The sequence below is a fragment of the Furipterus horrens genome, unplaced genomic scaffold, assembly GCF_987537825.1.
Source record: "Furipterus horrens unplaced genomic scaffold, mFurHor1.1.pri manual_scaffold_10, whole genome shotgun sequence".
Classification (NCBI taxonomy): Eukaryota; Metazoa; Chordata; class Mammalia; order Chiroptera; family Furipteridae; genus Furipterus; species Furipterus horrens.
In genome coordinates this window covers 41316300-41335105 of record NW_028327180.1, presented here as the reverse complement: position 1 = coordinate 41335105, position 18806 = coordinate 41316300, and the positions used below count along the sequence as shown (strand labels likewise).

The 18806-nt window shown below is 53.0% G+C and overlaps 2 protein-coding genes across 4 annotated transcripts; one reads left to right on the top strand and one right to left on the bottom strand.

Annotated features, from left to right (window-relative positions):
- Positions 1-421: 421 nt before the first annotated feature.
- Positions 422-9132, bottom strand: TRIP10 (thyroid hormone receptor interactor 10). Of its 3 annotated transcripts, none has more exons than XM_090289506.1 (15): positions 8999-9132; positions 7724-7839; positions 7579-7635; positions 6614-6761; positions 6479-6541; positions 6135-6239; positions 5910-6038; positions 5273-5419; positions 4979-5173; positions 4226-4227; positions 3449-3577; positions 1476-1608; positions 1132-1271; positions 931-1052; positions 422-833 (listed from the first exon to the last, which is right to left on the bottom strand). In XM_090289506.1, exons 1-15 carry the CDS (start codon positions 9020-9022, stop codon positions 685-687), a joined length of 1659 nt encoding a protein of 552 aa, XP_090145632.1. In that variant the 5' UTR covers positions 9023-9132; the 3' UTR covers positions 422-684. The 3 variants fall into 3 exon arrangements, with proteins under 3 accessions (XP_090145632.1, XP_090145630.1, XP_090145631.1); XM_090289504.1 differs by lacking the exon at positions 4226-4227 and adding an exon at positions 3820-3987 and having other exon boundaries at positions 3449-3558; XM_090289505.1 differs by lacking the exon at positions 4226-4227 and having other exon boundaries at positions 3449-3558.
- On the top strand, positions 9021-18793 carry GPR108 (G protein-coupled receptor 108). The gene is made up of 8 exons (XM_090290181.1): positions 9021-9128; positions 11251-11347; positions 14734-14872; positions 15774-15846; positions 17374-17493; positions 17594-17672; positions 18150-18206; positions 18657-18793. Exons 1-8 carry the CDS (start codon positions 9021-9023, stop codon positions 18659-18661), a joined length of 678 nt encoding a protein of 225 aa, XP_090146307.1. The 3' UTR covers positions 18662-18793.
- Positions 18794-18806: the final 13 nt, after the last annotated feature.

Genomic DNA, 18806 nt, shown 5'->3' with positions numbered 1-18806 from the left:
AAAAATAAATTAAATCATTTTTAAAAAATAAAAGGTACATGAATTCTAGCAGATTGCTTGCCCTTTCTGTGCCTGCCTTCAACATAGAAGTGAGACTGTACTTTCTAAGAGTTATCGTGGGAATCACAGCTCAATATTTAGAGATAATGGGTGGAGAATGCTTGGCACACAGCAGGTTCTCAATAAACGCTACCTGTTCTCAGTAAGCTGCCATGGACATGAAAGGGATGATGTTTAGAGTCCTTTCCCTACACTAGTCAGTCATAGACAAGGACCCAACTCTCAGGAAGAGACAAGGTGTGTCGAAGGTGTGCCCAAGTTCACCTCCCCTTCATCACTCCTTGTATGGCCTATGCTGTAATGAGGATGGCACTTGAATATCTAGCCCCACTATCTAAATCTAATAAAGCACAGACTCCAAGAATTTTACATATTTTTTTTATATATAAAACAAAAGGGCCCTAGCCAAGTGATAGGAAGAAAAGATTTAAAACATGAGTATGTACATCAATAGTAGAAGGCACAGCGAGTCCACCTGAGGTGAGGGGTGGAGGTGGGGGCAGCAGGTTACACAGGTCTCAGCTGAAGCCACGGGGGCAGAAATAAAGTGCGTAGATCCTGGGGGCCCCCCGGTGGCCCAGAAGCAGCAGCCAACAGCCTCCCTCTTCCCACCTCTGGCAGGGTTCAGTTGAGTGTGATTCGGAGGTAGGAGGTGGGCACGTAGCCTTCACCTCCCTGTTTCCGCCGGACCCGAGTCCAGCCATCACCTTTGTCCTCTTCCATGAGACTCAGGTCTTCACCCTCAGCCATGGAGATGGTGCCCTCGCTGGACCCTGTCAGGAGGTGATGGTAGGCTCAGGTCTGCTTTAGGCAAATTTAAACAGCGCCTAGCCAGATCCCCCCAGTCCTACCCAAGCAACTGATGCTCACCTTCAAAGTGATAGATGGCCACACAGTGACCTATAGGGGATGCAGGCTCCTCCTCAAAATCCTCATCAAATTCTGTGTAGATGGGGGTGTCCTGGCCTTCCTCCAAGGGGGGCTCTTCAGAGCTGGTAGGGGAGAACAAAGCAGGTGAAGACAGGCCTCCCATGGCCCAGGGAGCTGACCCACTGCAGCCACTCCACTCACCTCTCCTTGTCCTGTGATCCCCTCTCACTGCTGCTGCTGTCGGGTGGGGCGCTAGTTGGGGGGTCCGGAGGCCGGGTGTGCCGGCTCAGGCTGTCCCCCCGGTTGCTCAAGACCCGGCTCTCAGCTTCTGCCAGCCAAGCCTGATAGGAGAAGACTACACGGTCAGTTCCAGGGCAGGGCTCGGGTCAGCCCACTCTGGCCTCAGATGTTTCCTGACATCACCCATGCACACCCAAAGCCGTGATGAGAAACAGCTGGAGCCTCCCAGCAACAGCTCCCTGTCCCCTAGGCAATGACTCAGCCAGGCTGGCCAGCCCCCACCCCTCCCCAGGGTCTTCTCTGACCTCATACTTCTGCACTTCCAATTTCAGCCTTTCAATGTTGTTCAGAGTTTCTGCAATCTGGGGCTCCAAGCTGGTGGGATCCCCCATCTGGGGTGTCTTCTCATACACATCCTTCATTTTCTTCAGGGCTTCCCTAGGACCAGACAGACATGAAAAAAACAACCCTAAGTGTTTTAATAAGCAAAAAATATGGGCTTTGCTTCATGGAGCCAATAGCCAAAGACAGCAGTTAAAGTTCACATACTAGTGCTTCAATGCCTGGGCTCGAATCCCAGTCTGGGCATTTCCTGGTTGTCATTTGGGGTTGTTCTGAACCTGTCTCAGTATGCTAACCTTGACATTGGGGATGATGATACATATATCTCATGTGAATGGTTGTGAAGATTGGAACAGTGCTTTTATTTATTCAGCTACACATTGAGGACTGCATAGCAGGGACTGTTCTAGGCATCAGAAATACAACGCTAAGCAAGACAGTCAGGATTCTGCCTCTGCTCACACAGTCTCTCAGGAAAACTTGGAAACTCCAGTGAATCCATGTAAAGGGTTTGGAATAGTGCCTGGCATACAGTAAGTGCTCTATAATTGCTAGGTGTTGTTGTTATTATCATCAGTCCCTGGTCCCTATTTCCTCCATGACTATATATACAAGCAGTAATAGTCATGAGCATAGATTTCTGGAAAATGTCCAACCTGGGTTAAAACTTCTTTCCAGTCCTAATATAACCCATATTACAGATGCAGAAACTGAGGCACAGAGAGGCAAAAGAGTTGGAATTCAAGGCCAGCCTGTCTTGACTCCAGAGCATGTACCCTTAACTCCTAAACCATAAAATCTCAGGAACTACAATGTTCCTAATGAAATTTCACACCAATAAAAGCCATGTTATATAAGATGGCAAAATATAATTTGTCTGCCTGTTTGCAAATGGCAAACATCATTTCTATTATGTAAGAGGACTGAGAAGAACTTGCTGCTGGGAAAGAATGAGTAAAAATTTTCTTTTCTTAATCTGACAGATTTTTTATTGTTAATATTTTAAGTGTTTGAGCTAGTAGATAACCATATATTTTTTAGCCAATTAATGTGGTGAATGAAACCTAATAGGTTTTTTTTTTATTTTTATTGAACCATCTCTGCATTATGGGGTTAACACTCAACTGCTCATGACTTTTTTAAAGTCTTTTTTTAAAAAAGTTTTATTATGATAAAATATAAATAACATAAAGCTTCCCACTTGGACCATTTTTGGTTCACTTATGTCAAATGTACAGTTCCATGGCATAAAAGACATTCACATTGTTGTGTGCAACCATCACCACCGCATGATGTATTTGTTTTAAAATACACCGCTGGATTTGCCTGACTAGGATTTTGCATCTAAGATTATAAGTGAATTAAAATGAACCCATAATTTTACTTTCTGAATTCTTGCTGATTTTGAAATCAAAACTCCAACAGCCTCCAAAATGAGTTGTTGGCGTTCACTAATTTTCTGTGTGCTACAATGAGTTGTATAATATGGAAAGTAACTATTGGTTATGAGGGGGTAGGAATCACCTATATAATTAATCATCAGGGCCTGGGGCTTGTTGGGCGATGCCTGAGTACCATTTCAATATACAGACGGTTCCTGACTTACCATGGTTTGACTTATGATTTTCGACTTTGCAATGGTGTGAAAACTATACACAATTCAGTAGAAACCATACTTCAAATTTTTATCTTTTTTATGGCTAGCCATACGCAGTATGATACTCTGTCATGATGCTGTGAGCAGCAGAGAGCCACAACTCCCAGTTAGCCACCATCGTGAAGGTAAACAAGTGATACTATGCAGTGTAGTATTAAATGCATTCTGACTTTTGGTATTTTCATTTTACAATGGGTTTATTAGATGTAACTCCATGGTAAGTTGAGGAGCATCTTTATTACTTTATTTTCTTCTGTGTCTGCCTCCCTCTCCCCTTACCTCTGGTCAACCTCCTTCTGTAGCTCACGATTACGTTCCTCCAGCTGCTGCTGAAGCCGCTTCCTCCGCTGCTCTGGGGGCAAGTGGCTAAAATCTTCAGTCACCACTGTCTGCAAGGTAGAAAGAGAACTGAGTTTGGATCTTAGAGTCTGAGCTTCAAGGCTCTAAGACACTCATAAGATACTCCAAGTCCTCCTTCCTCCCCACCCAAGGTTCTTGAGGGGCAAGGCCATGCATAGAGCAAAGCAGGTCCGAGTCACGCAATGGGAGGAGGGGCCCAGCCAGCAGCAGGAAGCCAGTCCAGGGTCCCACCACCCGGCCGCTGGGCAGGCTGGGGCTGCCCCTCCTCCTCCCCTGGAGGCCTCACTTACCCCACGGCTACCTCGAAGGCTGCGGAAGGATGCTAGCCGCGGTTTGACCGACTTACTGATCTCACTCAGTATGGCCAAGGGGTCGAGGCCGGAGCGGGGGGACGGGGGTCCATTAGGCAATGCCGAGGGCAGGGGGCCCCCCAGGGGGGAGAGGGGTGGAGGATGCGGCTACCAGTGGGGACCGTGGAGGGGGTAGGTCAGGAGGGGTGGGAGAATATACAGAACGAGTACAAATGTGGACGGACGGAGGGATGCAATAAAGGAAAAAACGAAATGGAGAAAAGAAAAAAAACGGTAAGAAAATCACAACTCAAGATGCACAATTACACACAGAAAATGCATGCAAAGGACACAAAAATCTGGGAGATGGCAGGAGGGCATTAGACTGTGAGCCAGAAGGCCAGACAGCTCCGCCCCTCAATATCTCCTGCATACCCTACTCCCATGTTCAGTACCCAGGATGGGGTCAGGGCCACAAGTTAAGCCACGTTTCTGTTTTCCCACCCCCAGCTTTCTTGGCTCACAGTCTACAGCGTGGAGGGAGATGTGTGCAGAAAGCAAGGTCTCATATAGGTATGGGGCATAGAAGTCAAGGACAAGCTGAGAGGGGTCAAAGGCATGAAATATCAGAGATTACAGGTGGTGTTTCAGCTGGGTAGGGGGAGCGCCATATATAAATCGAAGCAGGGCATCAAGGGCCAAAGGTATAAACTAGAGAGGGGGAAGTTGCTGAAGGTATAATAAACCAGGACTGCCCAGGTATGTGCTTGACATTGAAAATCAAAAAACCCAAGAAAAAAACAGCCTGGAGGTTGGGGCCCAGCTCCATGGGTGGGGTGCAGAAAGACCCAGGGGAAGTCCCCAGGGCCAGCACCCAAGCCCTCACCCAGCCTGAAAGCCTCAAGCAGGTCTTCTCCTATCATCCTGAGAGGCAGCAGACAGACACCACAGGCCCCTACCCTTTCTCCTGGTCCCTGTCAGCCTCAGGGGACTCCCAGGCCAATCACCGCCTTCCCTCCCTCTAGCCTGGGCCGGCAGCCAAGAGGAAAATTCCTGCCTGGGACTCAGCGTTCCAGCGGCTGGGGCTGACTCAGTGAACCCCCACCCCTGCTGTCACTGTCCCCACTCATACCCCCTTCCCCAGAACCCTGGCCCCCACCTTGTTCTTCTTGCCAAAGGGCCAGCGTTTGGCACGACTCCGGGCCGGGCCTCGCAGCTCAGACCGCCCGTCTGAGGGGGTGCCCAGGCTGCTATCCGAGGGCGCGCGGTTCATGGGCTGGCTGAAGTCTTCGAATTCCACATCGCCCGGGCGGGCAAAGCCTGACTTGTGCAGCTCAATTAGAACCTGGGAGTCCTGGAGGGAGGGTAATGGGGAGGGCAGCAGGCAGTCAGGGGCAAGACTAGGTACCTGGCCTTTGGGGTCCTTCTGCCCACCCCAGGATCAGGCACCCACATTCTTGGTGTCCACAGCAGCCGCAGCCACCTTCATGCCCTCCAAACACTTGGCGATGATGGGGAGCACCTGCAGCTCAGCCTCTGACAGCAGTCCGTACCCAGCCCCCAGGTGGGTGGTCCGGCGCTCATCCATGTCCTGTAGCTTCTATAGGGACAGGACAGGGATAGTAATGGAGGGGCCAGAGCACAGATACTTCCAACCCAGGGGGTCAAGGGAGAGACAGGGTGCCAGGGTGGTTTCAGAGGGGACTTTATGGAACCCACTACCCCTTGCCTAGGAAGTTAAGGAAGGTCTCTCAAAGGTGACAATAGAGCTAGGGCTTTGAAGGAAAAGCAGGCCCAGAATATATGCTGCCAATCCTGGGATTAGGACAGAGAACGGAGTATAAGGCTGAAAAAGAAGAGGAGTTGCAAGGGCTGGGGCTTAGAAGAACGAATAGGATTTTCAGAAGGAAAGAAAGACATCCCTGGCAGAAGCCACAGCTTGAGTAAAAGCAGAGCTCACCATTACTGTTTCTAAACCCCTTTCAGTTCAGAGAGTGGGACATTGCATCTGGGGTTTGGACAAATGTGTAGGAGATGGTTAACAGTGAGGTCTTTTTCAGAAAGGTGGGGCGGGGGCTTGAAGCACTCACATCAAATATCTGGGGCATCTGGGAAAAATAGAAGTGGGCCTGGTCTCGGTTGAAACGCTGTAGCTGGGCTGCATACTCATTCTTGCTTTCTTCTGCCATATGACTTCTAAGGTGGGCTTGTTGCTTGGCCTGAGGAATATGAAGGTGGGGGTCATTGGCAGGTTCTGGCAGGTTTTGGCCCTGTCCCATCCCTACCCCTAAGCCTGTCCCAGACCCCACAAGCACCTTCTCCACATCGGCCTTGGTGGCATTGATATCCTGGTCTAGCCGCTCTGCAGTCTGGGCTGCCTTCTCGGCTTCGCGACAGTCCCGCTCAAATTTTCGCTTACTCTGTGTGGGGAACAGAACCAGAATGAGGGAACTGCCGCCATCCCTGATGGCAAGTGGGTATAGAGAGCCAAGATTTCAGGGACTGGCAGGAAGTCGCCCAGCAAATGGGGGACAATGGGCATTCTGGAAACCCTGAGGGAAGGGGGTGGCCTGGGCCAGACAAAGGAGGCAGCTTTGTGGGTCAGCAACCCTCAACTTGCTCCCTGGGACCAGAACACCCTCCACACCCACAAACTCACATTCTCCAGCTGTTTGAAGCCACTTTCCAGCTGCTGCTGCGCCCGACGGCCTTCTTGTAGATGCTATGAAAAGAGGAGCAACAGGCTTAGGTCACGGCAGGGGCCCTTGGGAGACCCAGGAAAGAGACCACTCACCATCTTTCTCTCCTGTTTCACCTCTTGCGAGTATTTAGCCAGCTCAAGACACACGCGAACGCTGAGATTCTCGGCCACCAGCTCCCGCTGGCCTGCAAAGTCATTTACCTCCTGGAGAATCTGCACAAAGGACTGCTGCTGGCTGAACCTTGGGGAGAGGGAGGCAGGGAGCCAGAGGTCAGACCCCAGAACCCACTTCCACATGAGAAAGGGTAAGACCCAAGACATTCACCCCTGAAGCAATGACAGATTCTGGCCCATATCCCTTACCCTGAACTCTTGAGTGGGATGAATTTCAGAACTCAGAACTTTGGGGAATTTAGAAAGCAGATACAATGCTTATGCCATCTTCAGTGCATCACCCCATTGGGGTCAGGGGCTACATCCTATAATTAAATACTATTAAATATTTTTGCAATGAAAAATATTAATATTCACACTAAGTGGGATAAAAGCCAAGCTCATAATTAACCTGATTCACATCAAGTGAGTTCAGGTCAGAGGTGGCCTCCAAATAAGTTACCAGAAAAACTTAATTTCTAGAACTTTTTGGATTCTGAATAGGAGACCCAGGTTAAAGTGAAATGCTCCTACTTACTATAAGGGCTGGGCACTGTTTTAACACATTAACTCAGTTAATCTTCACATGAGCCCCACAAGGTCATGGTCATCATGCCTATTTCACAGGTGAAGAAAACAGAGGCACAAAACTTAAGTCACTTGCCCAGAATCACTCATTTAGTAACTGCTGGAAGCAGAGAACTTGAGTCATTTGCCCAAAGCAGTTCAGCTAGAATATAGTGGATTTAGGACCCAACCCTGGAGCCTGTACCTTTGCTCTTACCTCCAGGTGGGAACCAAGGTGAGAATGGGAGGGACCTGAATGAGTGGCCCAGCTAAGGGAAAATGGGACCAATGTGCCCTGTCCCCCCAAATCTAGCCTCACACCCCCTCTCCATCCTTACTTGGATTCAGGGTCATCTTTGGCAGGTCTCTTGGGCAGGTATTTTTTCACCAGGCTCCTAAGAGGAGAGAGACACAGGAAGGCTGAGCCTTCAGCCCCACAACCGAGCCCTCTAGCCCCAGGGCAAGTTCATCCGAGGGTCTCACCGCAGCTGCTTCGCATAAGCCTGCTCCACCTCGGTACGCTCTTTCACGAACTTCACATATCTGTCCAACAGGTCCAGCCCCCACTGCGTGTGCCGCTCTATCACCTCAAACTGATCCTGACAGAGGGTGCGGGGTGGGGAGGACCGGGTCAAGACCCGGCAGACAAACACCGGGGAGCCTCAAGGCTAGGAGCTAGGAGAAGGAGTGGCTTCCCAGACCCGCCCCGGCTGGGGCGGGGGTGGTGGTGGGGAGGCAGGAAACCGGCGGGAACCCCCTCCCCTTCCCGGGAAGGGCCAGGGAACAGGGGCGGGGCCCCAGCCGGACGACAGGGTCCCAGTCTCCGGACGTCTCGGGACGTCCAAGAGGGGTGTGGAACCGGGCAGGGCCACTCCCCTAATCCCCCCAGATTCCGGAAAATCCGGCCGGCCCGGCGTGAGTCAGGGCTAAAGGAGCAGGGTTCCCTGCAGCTTGGGGAGGGGGGGCGGTGCTCAGAATGACCAGGGGGCAGGCACCAAGCTTCCCGGGTCGCCATGCTCTCGGGTACCCCGATGTACTCAGTTTACCCCACTGGCTCCACTGCACCGCCAAAAGAAGTCCCACAGTTGAGGAGGGGGACGATCTAGTTACCTCACTGCACCCAGGAACCCAGAGATGCCACCGCCCCCAGAAGGAGGAGGGGTCGGAGGTCCGGGCTAGGATGGGGGAAATTCCTGGGGCTTCCAGAGCTGATAGAGGGTGCCTGGGGGCGGTCCCTCCCAGTGCCTGGAAAGGGCTGTGGGAGGAGGCCAAGCCTCACAACCCCTTCCCCCACTAGAGCGTCCCAAGCCCCTAGGTGTTGACTGGTGACGACGGAAAGGGCGGCCAGAACTTCTAAGTCCCACGTGGGATTGAAAGTGGCCAGGCGGTCCCCTCCCCCCCACCAGCCGGACAGGCGGGCGGCGGGCAAGAACCCAGGGGCCGTAAGATAAGCCGCCCGCCCAGCCAGGACGCTCAAAATAGGTGACCTCGCTCGGCCGTCCCGGCCTGGTCCTAGGACTTCTTTCTCAGTCCGACCCCGTGCCTCAGTTTCCCTACGCCGCACCTGCAAGGTCGCCCTTCGCCCCCGGGCGTCGCGTCCTGAGACGCCCCGGGAAACTCCGAGAGAGGGCGGAGCGGGGATTCCAGGGATCGGTGAAAAGGAAAAGCGTGGAGCTTCGGCTAAGATATTGCAGGGGCAAAGTGGGGAGTCTGGACCCCAGTAAGAGAGGAACTTGGAGACGGGCCGAATGGACTCACCCACAGCTCGGTGCCCCAATCCATGCTGCTCCGGCCGAGGCCGCTACCGAGGCCGCCGCGCCCGGTCACCGCCGCCAGCCACTCGCCACCCGCCTCCTGCCTCCCGCCTCGGGGAGCTCAGCCTAAGGCGGTACGCCCGGCCCCGCCCCTCCCCGCCCAGGACCCGCCTACTCTCGGCTCTGCCACGCCTCCTCCGGTTCTGCCGCGCCCCGGCCCGCGCTGAGCACCGAAACGGAGACCTAAAGGCGGGGCCCCACGGAGGCGGTCCCAAAGGGCGCCCCGCCCCGTTAAGGTTATGTTGCCAGGGGACGGCATTGGGCGCGCGCCTCAAGTGACCCCCATCCATTTTCCAAGTCCCCAGGCCCTTCTTATCCTCCCCATCCCGGCCTTGTCCCGGACTGTTCTAACTTTCCTCTTTCCCTTCAACCATTCCTGAAAGGGTCAAGACATTAAACGCCATCCAAGACGTCCTTCCCCCACCCTTTCGCAGGGAGAATCTGAGGTCACCCAGCTAGCTCTTGCGGGCCGGCCCGGCTCCAGACGTCTATGCTCGTCGCACTAATGATCTTGTCCCTCCGGCCACAGGGCGGATAGGAGGACTTCGATCCTGCCCAGGACGCGCCTCCGCCAAGACCGGGTCCATTAGCACCCCCACCGCATCCTGCCTTCCCTCCCCTAAAGTCTGCACCGGGAAACTGAGGACGGGCTGTCCTTGGGGCGCCGAGCCCAGGCCTTTCCTCGGCTCCCGCCCAGTTCGCGCCTGCACCTGCCTATTTTTCAGTCTCATCCATCAAGGCCCAATTAGGTTTAATAGTCTGTACCAACTGGAATTCCGACTCCGCCCCACCCTCCAGACACTCGGGCCTGGGGCTGAAAAGTCTTTCGGGTCCCTCATAAAAGTTTGTTCACACTTTGTTAATCCCTTTGAGGCACAGGGATGAAAGAGGAGAGGTCCCAGCCGCTCCCACCCTTATTCTCTCCCGCCTTTGGTGCTTTCTCTGTGGCTACAGAAATGACAGACGCTTTGCTGGGGCTAGGAGCTCTGGCCCCAGGGACAAGTTGGGTTCCGGGCTCCCACAACTCCCAGTACACATACCAGGAAGCCCTGGAGGATAGCTCCAGAAGCCCACACTGGGAGAGATGGCTCTGCGGCGACCTGGCCCCACCTGCTGGCGGCTTTTGAAGAAGAAAACCTCAAAGTTTCAAAGTGGGTTGTGCTCCAGAGTTTGGGGAGGCTGGGTCTGGACTCAGTAGCTCAGCCTGGGATTAGGGTATCAACTCTGGTCTCAAACTCAGATTGGAATTGGGACTTAAACCAGGTTGGGACTGAAGCTGGGATGGGATCAGATGGATCAGATGGATCAGAGGCTTAGCGGGAGGGCGGGGGGGGGGGGGGCGGGTCAGCAACCCAATAGCGGATCTAACACTCAAATTAGTGGTCAGCCCTCATTTGGGGTCAGCGTCCAGTCCAGGTGTGAGGCCCGACCACAGATGAAGGCTCAGTGTAAATCGAGGGTCGGAAGGGCACAGGGAATTTGGGTTTCAGTCTACTAGAAGGAGACTCAGGCTGGGGTCTGGGTTCAGCTCATAATTAAGTCCAGCCTGGGATCTAGGGGTGGGCCTCCAGTTGCCTCACCCTGGGATAGAAGGCTTCACTTAAGACTGGGACTCGGCCAAGGGTCATAGGTCATCCTAGGGTCAAGATTTAGCCTTTGGTCAGGTTTAGGCCTCTGGCCTGATCAAAAAGATTAGAACAGGACTGGCCTCAGCAAATGCACGTGTTTATCAAAACCCTGAACTCTGGCTGCGAGCCACATCCCGAGGGTAGGAAAGTGGAAGCCAGTCCTTGGGAATCCTGGGAAAGGTAATTTGCTTAACGCTTTGTTGAGCTGTTTGCTGCATTTGCATTCTGGGTACTGTAGTCCTGGACCCGTCTGTCAGTTAAGAGTGGGTGGTCGGATACCAGGTCTATTACAATTGGTTGATGGATTGTTTATCAAATTACATCCGGGACAATTCTAATAATTGTTGAGCGTGGAGGCGGGGTTAAGTGATATCAATGCTCCCATTCCGAGCGAGTGCTGTCCATTTGGTGTCTTAAGGGGCGGGTTTTCGAGAAGACAATCGATGATTGGTTAAGTGGGCAGAAAAAGCCTCAAGATCGGCTCCCACCTTGAGGTGATTGGCTCATCGGTAGGCCGGCTTGGTAGCGTCAGAGGCGGGTTCAGGGGAGGCGGTGGCTCTCGAGATAGCTCCAGAGGAAAGGGGTAGCCGGCGGGAGCCCCGCGGAGTCGAGACAGCGGCTACTTCTGCGGCTGCTCTGGGCGCATCTACTGGCTGACGCTGACGGTGAGTCCCAGCGCGCGGCGGTCTGGGGCAGGGGGGCGCAGCTTTGTCCCAGAGAAGCCTCTGGCTTGGAGTGGTCTCGTCCTATTTCCCCCGCTTCTTACGCGGGATGGAGCGGTCCAGCGCCCCCGTTTCCAGAACCGGAGTGTTCTCGTCCCAGGAGCACCCTCAGGCCTCCGGATGGAGTTGCCTGGTCGACCACGCTGGGGTCGCGGGGGCGGGGCTTCATCTTCTGAGGGATACCCCCGCCACACACACACCAGACTCTTACTTAGCCCTCCAAATTCTTGGGATCACTTTGGGGGCGCTAAGGACCCTACGCGCCATGCAGGAGAGTCGCCGGGTGTTCTAGAACGGGGTCCCCTAGGCACTCATTGCAATCTTGGGGGTTCAGTTTGGGATCTAAAAGTTGCCTGGCGGTTCAGGGCCAGACACCAGAATAAATAACTGCTTTCAAGGTGGAACTCATCCGATAGGGATACTTCCAGTTGTCCCAGGCTTTTTTCCTGGACTCTCAGAACAGTGGCCGGAAGACCCGGAGCCACTCTGTCCCTTCCTGAGATTGGTCTGGGAACACAGCCTCCAGGGAGACCTTTGCAGTCTGTTCTGTCATTTTTGAGCTGTCCTAAATAAAGAAGTGCCGTAAAGTGGCCAAGGCCCTTGGGGGATCCTCATGCAAGACCCCTAGGTCTGGGCTGGTGTGAAGAAGCCTGAACTGCCTTTGGTTCCTTGGTGTCCGGCAGGGGGAGAAGCCACCAGACATACACTTGAACAGCTTCTCTTTGTACACCAACAGCTCTCTGCAGGTGAATGAACCTGAGCCTCCTGTGGCTGGATCTTGAGATTAAAGAAGAGTCCTGTGGTGAGGGACTTGAAGAGGTTTGCTGGTGGGTGAAGTGCACAAGTGTCCAAGCCCACCGCCCACCAGTTCTGGATTTGCATCCTAGCTCTGCCTCTCACCAATATGATCTCGGGCAAGCAGAGCTTCAAGTTTCTCATCTAGAACGTGGGACTAATAATATTTTATGCAATATGTGTCAGGCATTGAGCTGGGGTCAGAGAGAGCACATAGCAATGAATAAGACAGCCCCAATTTCTGCAGTCAAAATGAATAGCTTGCGTTTATTAAATGCTCACTTGGTGCCAGGTACCATGCAAAGCCATTTCCATGGGTCTCTCTCCTTGCAGCCACCTCTCAGGGATGCTGTGACTATTTTAAACCTGTAAAGCCAATTTTACGGGGTTTACACAGGCTTGGAGGTATGACTTGCTGAGAGTCAGCCTATGTGCGGATCCAAGAGAGAGCACATAGCAATGAATAAGACAGCCCCAATTTCTGCAGTCAAAATGAATAGCTTGCGTTTATTAAATGCTCACTTGGTGCCAGGTACCATGCAAAGCCATTTCCATGGGTCTCTCTCCTTGCAGCCACCTCTCAGGGATGCTGTGACTATTTTAAACCTGTAAAGCCAATTTTACGGGGTTTACACAGGCTTGGAGGTATGACTTGCTGAGAGTCAGCCTACGTGCAGATCCATGTGTGCTGGATTCCACAGTCCAAGGCAGGAAACCATCAACATTTTATTTGAATTTTTTAAAGTATTTCTTTTTACATTAACGTTTTAATCAGGGAAAACAGGGCTGGGCTAGGTTCAGAGGACCGGCAAAAGTCTCCCCAAGGAAGTGACATCCAAGTTGAGTGGCACAGGTTGGTTAGGAGTTAAAGAAAGAGGGTTGGGAGGTTGTGGGCAGGATGGATTGTTGGAAAATTCATTGACTTAATGTGGGATCTAGCATATAGTAGGTGTTCAATAAATGCAAGGTTACATTTCTATTGCTACTGAAAGAGGTGGCTTTTGGGGGTCCCTGCTGGAGTCCCTCACATTCTCCCTTTACTTTCTGCCTGCCAGGTGGGGTTCAGTCTGACCTGGGTTCAATCTGGCAGTGTTAGATTCTACTCAGTAGGAGGAGGGGGGTGGGACAGAGTGAGGAGAGGCTAGGTTAGTGAGGGATGTATCTGTCTTGTGCATCTGGAACCCAAAGCCCCTGTTTTCCAGGGGTGGGAGGGGAGAGCAAGAGGACACTTCCTTTCCAGGTGGGTAGGAAGGAGCCAGGGTGGTACTGGGTCAGTGGGAGACTATAACCAAGGCTCCCTCTTACCCACTCTCCAAACCCAGGTCCCCAACAATTGTCCTCTCCAGAAAAACAGTAGCAAACTCCTGTTTCTCTTCCTTAACAACACCAAGGATCTGCAGTGAGTTGGTGGGCCAGGGGCTCCTCTAAAGACCCATCATTTTTATTTTCCTAGGTAGGATACCCACATGAGCTGATCAGGTGTAATGAGAAGCCAGGTGAAAAGAACTTTGCTACCCTTAGGAAGAGAGCAACACACATTTTAATTTCCTCTTCAAGCCTTCTGATTATGGCAAAGAGGAAGAGAGGGGTGGGATGCTCAGGGAGTGTTTTGGTCTCAGGGCGAGTTCAAACAATCATTCATACTTGTCGAATGCTCCCTATGCACCAGGCAGCTCCTTCTGTTAACTTTACAGGTGTTAATTCATCGGCTCCTTACATTGTAATTGTACTCATTCTGTTTTTTTAAATGAGTTTATTTATTTATTTTTAGAAAGACAGGAAGGGAGGAAGAAAGAGAGGGAGAGAAACATGAATATGTGTTGCCTCTCATGCACTCCCATCTGTGGACCTGGCCCGCAACCCAGGCATGTGACCTGATTGAGAATTGAACCAGCGAGCCTTTGGTTCACAGGCTGGCGCTCAATCCACTGAGCAACACCAGCCAGGGCAGTACCCATTCTAAAGATAAGAAAACTGAGGTCTGAGAACTGGGTTTTGGACCCAGGCAGCCTGGCACAAGGGTCCAGTGGGCCCTATGTATACAGAGATGTTGCCTCTACATACAGTGTTTCCTTTTTTTAAATAAGGTACTATGGTAGACTGAGTCATTGTCAGAGGAAGTGTCAATATAATCTCTGGTGCAGGCAGCACATGAATGTGGCAGCCATCATGATAGGTGGTGGACAAATGCTGGAACTTTGTGACCACTGATTCAGAGTCCTTTTGCACAGGTGGCATGCCTGACCAGAGCCTTTAGCCTCCTGGCATCATCTATCCCCTGTCCCCGACCCTCACACCAGGTGCAGGTGCAAAAGTATGGAAGCAAAAGTTCTTCATCTCCCCTGGGATCCTCCCCCAATGTGCTCTCTGAACCAGGATTCCTGAAGGCAGACTACATGGCCACCCCCGGGGTGACAGTGATAAGGCAGGCTGCCATGAGGGCACAGAGGGGTAGGAGGATGCTTTGTGCATCACCCCCATCTTCTATTGTCCCTCTGCCCATTATTCCTAAACCCATCCACTTGTCCCTACAGGGACCACTGATGTGCTCAACAAGGCCAACTCAAAACCTGCAGTGTCACAGGAGACCAGCAGGTTCTGTTGGGGCCAGAAATGGCACCAGGTGTTAGTCCAGTGGAGTCAGACTGGACCTAAGTTCAGCAAATTGGGTAGGTGAGTTCTGGCTAAGAGGGAATTCAGAGCCAAAACTCAAACTATAAGGAGAAAGTTTATTTAGAAAGTCACAGAGGTAGAAGAAGGGACCTCCAGAAGAAATGGGCTCAGGAAACAAGTGACAGAAAAAGAAGGGCCCTTGGAGCTTAGGAGAAAGCCAAATACACTCAAAAAGAAGATTTTAACAGGCTACTCTCTCCCTAGAGAGCATGTGCTGGGTTCTCCAGCTTGATGGTTTTGAAGGTAGGGATTTTAGGGGAGGTCTCAGGGGAGGGTCATAATAGAATATTCATCAGCTTTCCAGATGTGTCCTTTCAGGGTCGTGGTCCCTACTGACTGGTTGGTGCCAGAGCAAGAGGTCATTGGTGCAGCTGGTCCTGAGGCAGCCATGGTATTGCTTGTCTGGTTTTGTTTTTCTGGGCCTGGAGCTGCAACACAACTGAGACCTAGATGTCATCCCTAGGGGTTGATGCTTAAGGGAGTGGTCGTGCAAGGGCCCGCATGGGAGTTGCAGGAGGCCACTCTGACCCTCTGTTCCTCCTCCAAGGGGATCATCCACATGACTAGTGACATGCCAGGGGAGGGTCCCAACTGCATGGCAGTGATAGGAAAGGTCAAGGGGTCTAAACCGCATGACCAGCAATATGCCAGGGCTGGAGGGAGTTTACCCTGGGGCCTAGGTCTTGTTTTCCCAGTTTTGCCCATTGCTAGGCACCCAGGGCTTTCCACCCTGGAGACCCTCTGTACCTGCCCATGGTCCTTATTCTGCTCATGTCTGTCTAAGTGCCTCCCACAGTGTGGGGAAGCCAGGGCAGGAAAGAGAAAGGCCTTGGGGGTTGGGAGGGTGAATGGGGACCTGGAGCCAGCTGATGTTCAGTGGAGGTGCTCTCTCTCCCCTCAGGCCTCAGTGGCAAGGACAAGGAGCTGTGTGGGATCTGGGCCATTGCAACAATTCCTTCAACTTCAGCACAACTGTGAGTGCCTGCGGCTCCCTTGTCACCCCAAGCTGTCCCCTCTGTCTGCTCCACTACCCAGTTCCATGTGGTGATTGGCTTGAGGGCCAAGGAAGACCAGTACAGCCTCAATTCCCACAGCTGCTACAGCCTGATGCTGGGATAGAGGCGACCATCTGAAGTCACAGTTAGATGGGAGGGCAGTAGGTTCACAGAGCCCTAACTACAGTTTAGGTATACTATGCTGAGTTTAGGTTTAACAGGTCCTCCTGGCAGCTATGATATGAAATGAAAGCTGATGTACCCATTTGAGAGATGGGAAGACTGAGGCACAGAGTGGGGGTCAGCCAGCTAGAGAGTGGGAGAGCTGGAGACTCCCACACATGGTTCTGCAAGTCCAGAACTAGCATGCAACTCCTCCCCCCACCTAACTACTCCCTTCCCAGGTAATGATCCAGGAGAAGAACCCAGAAGGCTTCCTGTTGGCAGTGGAAGTTCCCCTTTCAAGCTCTCTATGGTCATGTCTGCCTGCTTCCTGGCCGCTGGTGTCTTCTGGTTATGTCTTCTGCAAGAACACATAATGCCCTTGCCCAAGGGGAACCCCACTTCCCTTCACCACTCCCTTCCATCCCTGCCCCTGACTGATGCCTCCATACCCCTTTCTGTCCCTGACCCCCCCCCTGCAGGTACAACATCTTCAAGATCCACTGGCTCATGGAGGGCCTGGCTATCAGAAGAGTATCTCACTTCTTTAAGACAGTGTCCAAGCCTGGGCCTGGAGTGGGGGCAGCCTGGGGTTCTTGGGTCCAGCTAGCACTCTAAACAGGCAACTTCTCAAATCGCTGCAGACTCTGGGCTTGGCAGTTCCATGTGTCCGCCCATTTTATCATCGTGGCCAGCTGTCTATCCACTCATCTGTCTACCTGTCGTTCTGTCCAGCTGTGACTGGCTACCTGACTGATTGCCTCACTGTTCATCCACCTATGACCTTTCTCCCATTGTTGTGGCTGTGACTGACCATCCCTCAGTCCAGCCATCTGCTGGGCTGTGACTGTCCACGTCTGAGTCCACTCATCATCCTGATTGTAACCATCAGTTCAGCTGACTTTCTAGCCACCCATCTGACAATTGTTCATCTTCCTAAACCACCACCATCCACCCATTCATTAGTAACCACTGCCCATCCGTGTGACTGTCCATCTTGTGCTCCTCCAGGTCAACTAGTACTTGCATCAACAGCCAGGGCCACCCCATCATACACAACATCACACACAATAGAGTGACTTCTGCTGGGAAGGTGGCAGGCAGTAGGCAGGGGAGGGCTGGGTGCCCCATCTCACCACAACCCCTCCCCAACCTCCGGGCTGAAGGGTGCCCTCTTCACTATTGCCTTGATCAACTCCAGCTGGGCCTTTGTCAAGTACGTTCTGTCCAACAAGGAGAAAAAAATCTTTGGGATCATGATCCCAATACAGGTGCTTCTGGGGCCGCAGGTGGGCACGCCTGCACACATGGGGCATACCCACCCACCCCTTCCCTGTCCCACAGGTCCTAGCCAACATGGCCAACGTCATTGTTGAGTCCCATGAGAAGGGTGTCAGCGACTTCGGGCTTCTCTCTCTGGTGGATCTTAACCTGTTGCGATGCCATCCTCTTTCCTGTGGTCTGGTGAGGACTCTGCCCCTGCCCTCCCCCAGGCCCAGACTCCGCTCCCTGTAGGCATGTGTGGAGGCAGCACTGACTGTTCCCTGTGTCCCCCACTCCTCAGGTCCATCGGCATCTTCAGGGCACATCGGGCACCAATGGGAAGAGTGAAGCCCTGCTCCCTGGGACCCGCTGTGCTCCAGGTCCCTCATGCTGACCCCCAGATGTCCCTCGCCTCCCCTCTGACTGCCCCCTCCTGCTTCTCAACCCCCTTCACTGTCTCCTGGACATCCCCCTCCAGACTTTCTGCCCCATGTGCTCCCTGAGCCCAGCCCACCTCCACCCCTCTCCCCTTGGTCCTGCTGCCAGCTTCCATCCTGACTCCAGCTCTCTGTGCCCATGCCTTAGTGGCAGTGAACCTGGCCAAACTGAAGCCTTTAGGCATTACGATGTCACGGTAGGAACCTCATTCCATTCATGAGGGAAGTTTTGAGGGGCAGGACAACCAGCCCCTTGGCACACCTAACCCCTCCTGCAGCGTATCTGAGCCTCACTGCTCAGCTCTCTGCCTATTATCTGTGGGCCCTGCCCCAGGCAAGCCCAGTGAGCCCTCTGATCTCACCAGGCCCAATGCTCACCCCTGTCCCTTGCAGGTCATCTGTTACATCAACTTCCCACAGGTCATCGCCATCCTGCTGCAGGTGGCCATGCCCTTCCAGTGGCACTGGCTGTCCCAGGTGAGCACAGAGGCCTCAGGTAGGGTGGAAAGGAGGGCCAGACAGTGGAGGTAGGGGAGACTGGGGTGTGTGCCTGATACTTCCTCTCAACCCCCGCCACCACCACCACCTTGCCCCCCAGCTCTTGCTGGAGGGCTCCTCTCTCACCTTTTCACTCAAGGCAGGTTACAAGTTCCAGCAGGCAGGCAACAACCCCTGAGCAAGTGTGAGCCTGGGCTAGAATGGACCGGGCTCTGGGGTCAGAGAGACTGGGGTTGGATTGGGTAGAGGTGGGGTGGGCGGGGCCTGGCAACTCGAGGGCCGCCTGGCCATTCTGGGAGTGGAGTGGGTGGGACTTAGATGGCTCTTCGGGGCGGTGCCCAAAGGTTCCGGAGGTTGGATTTGGAGAGAACCACGAGGGCGGCGCCTGGCCCCCCTCAGCTCCAGGACTCCCTTGCTCTCTGCCTCTAGAATGATCCATTCTGTGTTCCGGGAAGGCCTGTCCAAAGTCAACAAAGCAGCCAGTGACGCGGAAGCAACTGATAATGTTTTTCTAAAAATCAGTAAACGTATACTCGGGTAAGGATTAAAAAAGCAATAAGAAATAATGATCCACCTGTT

What these genes read in the sequence shown, in the direction of transcription:
- GPR108 (XM_090290181.1), top strand. Translation starts at nt 9,021, where the DNA reads ATGCTGCTCCGGCCGAGGCCGCTACCGAGGCCGCCGCGCCCGGTCACC. An exon ending in GGGGAGCTCAGCCTAAGGCG is followed by an intron (nt 9,129 to 11,250) that starts GTACGCCCGGCC and finishes CTCTCGAGATAG; the next exon opens with CTCCAGAGGAAAGGGGTAGC. An exon ending in TGGGACCCGCTGTGCTCCAG is followed by an intron (nt 17,673 to 18,149) that starts GTCCCTCATGCT and finishes AACTTCCCACAG; the next exon opens with GTCATCGCCATCCTGCTGCA.
- TRIP10 (XM_090289504.1), bottom strand. Translation starts at nt 9,022, where the DNA reads ATGGATTGGGGCACCGAGCTGTGG. An exon ending in GCTTCAAACAGCTGGAGAAT is followed by an intron (nt 6,240 to 6,478) that starts GTGAGTTTGTGG and finishes TTCCCCACACAG; the next exon opens with AGTAAGCGAAAATTTGAGCG. An exon ending in CCTTTGGCAAGAAGAACAAG is followed by an intron (nt 3,988 to 4,978) that starts GTGGGGGCCAGG and finishes CCCCACTGGTAG; the next exon opens with CCGCATCCTCCACCCCTCTC.